Consider the following 2,500-nt stretch of genomic DNA (forward strand, 5'->3'; position numbering starts at 1 on the left):
TGGGGATCTGCCTGCCCCTAGACACGACGGACATCGACATCCGCAGCGACTACCCCACCGTCATCCGCAACTACAACCACACCACCGTCAACAGCCTCGCTGACCTCGACGCCGACAAGAACAAGAACGCTTTCTTCCACGACAAAAAGAACGGGTTAGTTGCTCTACTGTTAAATGCACACTCCGTCTTGTGAAAGTTTGGCTCGCTGTTTCAGAAATCTAAACACATTTAACGTTCCAAAATTCTCTTCTTCAAGATATGAAATCTGTAGTGTTTTGGGGAGGATAATCTTCTCACGACACCTTACTCTGTGTGTGCAGAATTCTCTTCTTCAAGATAAGAAGTCTGCAATGTGATTGAAAGGATATGTTCTTGCAACAGCTTAATTTTTCTGTTATTGAAGAAACGAAGTCTGTGGTGTTTTTGGAAGGATATCGTCTCACAACGTATTATTTTGTGGGTGCAGAATTATCTTTTTCAAGATATGAAGACAAGTCTTGTAGTGCTTTTGGGAGGATATATTATCACAACCATTACTCTGTGTGTGTAGAATTCTCTTCTTCAAGATATGAAGTCTGTTGTGTTTTTTGGAGGATATTTTCTCACAACAGCTTACTTTGTGTGTGTAGAAATCTCTTCTTCAAGATATGAAGTCTGTAGTGCTTATTGGACGTTATCTACTCACAACTTCTAGGTTTGCGTGTGTAGAATTCTCTTCTTCAAGATAATTATGAAGTTTGTAGAATGGTTGGGAGGATAATATAGTATATTCACACAACATGTTATTTTGCGTGTGCAGAATTCTCTTCTTAAAGATATGAAGTCTGTTTCGTTTCGGAAGGATATCTTCTCACAACACCCTACTCTGTGTGTGTAGAATTCTCTTCTTCAAGATATGAAGTCTGTAGTGCTTTTGGAAGGATATCTTCTCACAACATATTATTTTATGTGTGCAGAATACTCTTCTTCAAGATATGGAGCCACCATGATCGTACAAACGACAGTCAGCAATGCTCCGAGGGAAACTGTTACGCTGTCAAGATCTACCTCAACAACGGGAACCTCAAGAAAATGCGCACGTGCTCTGAAATTCGCTACCCCGCTTTTGAAGACAAACGGGTAAGTTCCATTAGGCAAGGCAAGGCAAATGATTTATTCAAGAAACCCCATGGGGGTACGTACATGAAACAAAAAGGAAAAAGAAAGAAATGCAAACTGTTTCAACATAATGTTATACATAAACTCATTCCCAAAAACAAAAATTAAGGATTTCATAAATCAATAATAGAAATTCACTGGTTATGATTATATGCATATATAGCTATTTTGATGGACACGTGGGGGAATTCGGGGGCTGTGATTGGATGGTCTCTTCCGATCATCAAAGCATAATGCTACGTAAGTCGGCCATTTTTGCCAATATCCAAAAGCATATTGGCAATAACAAAGACGCATGGTTCCGGTTTACCCATCTGTACCACACGGTGTTTTAATCGACAACAGCATACATTGACAACTTGAAATTCTTCTCGGGAATGTTTTTCAGCTTTACAAATGTCGATAGCATACCCTTTTCTGCAACTTCCCGATGAAACAGGACTAAATCAATTATTTTCTGTCCCTAAACACCACAAAATGCCCAACGTCGAAAGATGTATTACAAACAGGGGAGTAAAACGGAACAGCCGTTTTTGTGTGCCTGTGTCAGTTGCCGACTGACACAAACTGTCGCATTCCGCTTTTCTTATCTTGTAACTCCACACTAAATACCCCACTTCCCCTCTGAAGTATTGATGGCACTAACATTCATGTAGTCGTTTATAACTGAGGTTGAAAAATTCGCTTCATGACGAGACAAGTATAAATGCCATTCATCCAAACTGAAAACTTCGCAGCCGTCTGCTCGCGATTAGCTGTTCTCTTCTCCTCCCCTTGTTGCATCCTAGTTCTTTAGTTGTTTCTAGTTTTCCGTTTATGTTGTGTTTTGGTCTTCTTCATAAGTAGTCTTGTTCAAAATTTAAAAAAACCTCAAACTACTTTTTGTTGTATTCGAATGAACTAATAAGAAGCTGTTTAACAGCTGTGTTGTCAAATCGAGGTTTTTTCCAAAGTCAGTGTGGCGCCTGCGCAAAACTAATGCGCATAAGAAACGGCGTCTGCTATCAAAACCTGAGATCAACGCATCAACGCAAAAACTGTCATTTTGTAAGTTTGGAACAACAAATAAATGTCAGAACAGCTATATAATCGCTATTGTGTTTTCAGCGTAGCAATAGGGTCCGATATTTAGACTCGAACAAGTATAATGCGACTCGTCTTCGACTCGTCGGCATTATACTTGTCTCGTCTAAATATCGGACCCTATTGCTAGGCTGAAAACACAATAGCTGTTAATAGTTCACTGACTTCTGAAAATGGGGACGCGCTCGGGAGTTCGCGACCCCGCGTTTGAAGACAAAAGAGTAAGTTCCCTTATAACATAATTATAGTTCACTCACT

At 39.9% G+C, this 2,500-nt stretch overlaps 1 protein-coding gene across 1 annotated transcript in view; it reads left to right on the plus strand.

Moving 5' to 3' along the window:
- LOC138970650 (cell surface hyaluronidase-like) overlaps positions 1-2,500 on the plus strand; it is a 32,001-nt gene that overhangs the window by 24,040 nt on the left and 5,461 nt on the right. Inside the window, exons 23-24 of the mRNA XM_070343114.1 lie at positions 1-154; positions 958-1,120. The exon at positions 1-154 is cut by the window's left edge and continues 17 nt beyond it. Coding sequence (XP_070199215.1) covers positions 1-154; positions 958-1,120 — 317 coding nt within the window. The remainder of the gene's footprint in view (positions 155-957; positions 1,121-2,500) is intronic.

The sequence above is a fragment of the Littorina saxatilis genome, linkage group LG7 (genome assembly GCF_037325665.1).
Source record: "Littorina saxatilis isolate snail1 linkage group LG7, US_GU_Lsax_2.0, whole genome shotgun sequence".
Taxonomy (NCBI): Eukaryota; Metazoa; Mollusca; class Gastropoda; order Littorinimorpha; family Littorinidae; genus Littorina; species Littorina saxatilis.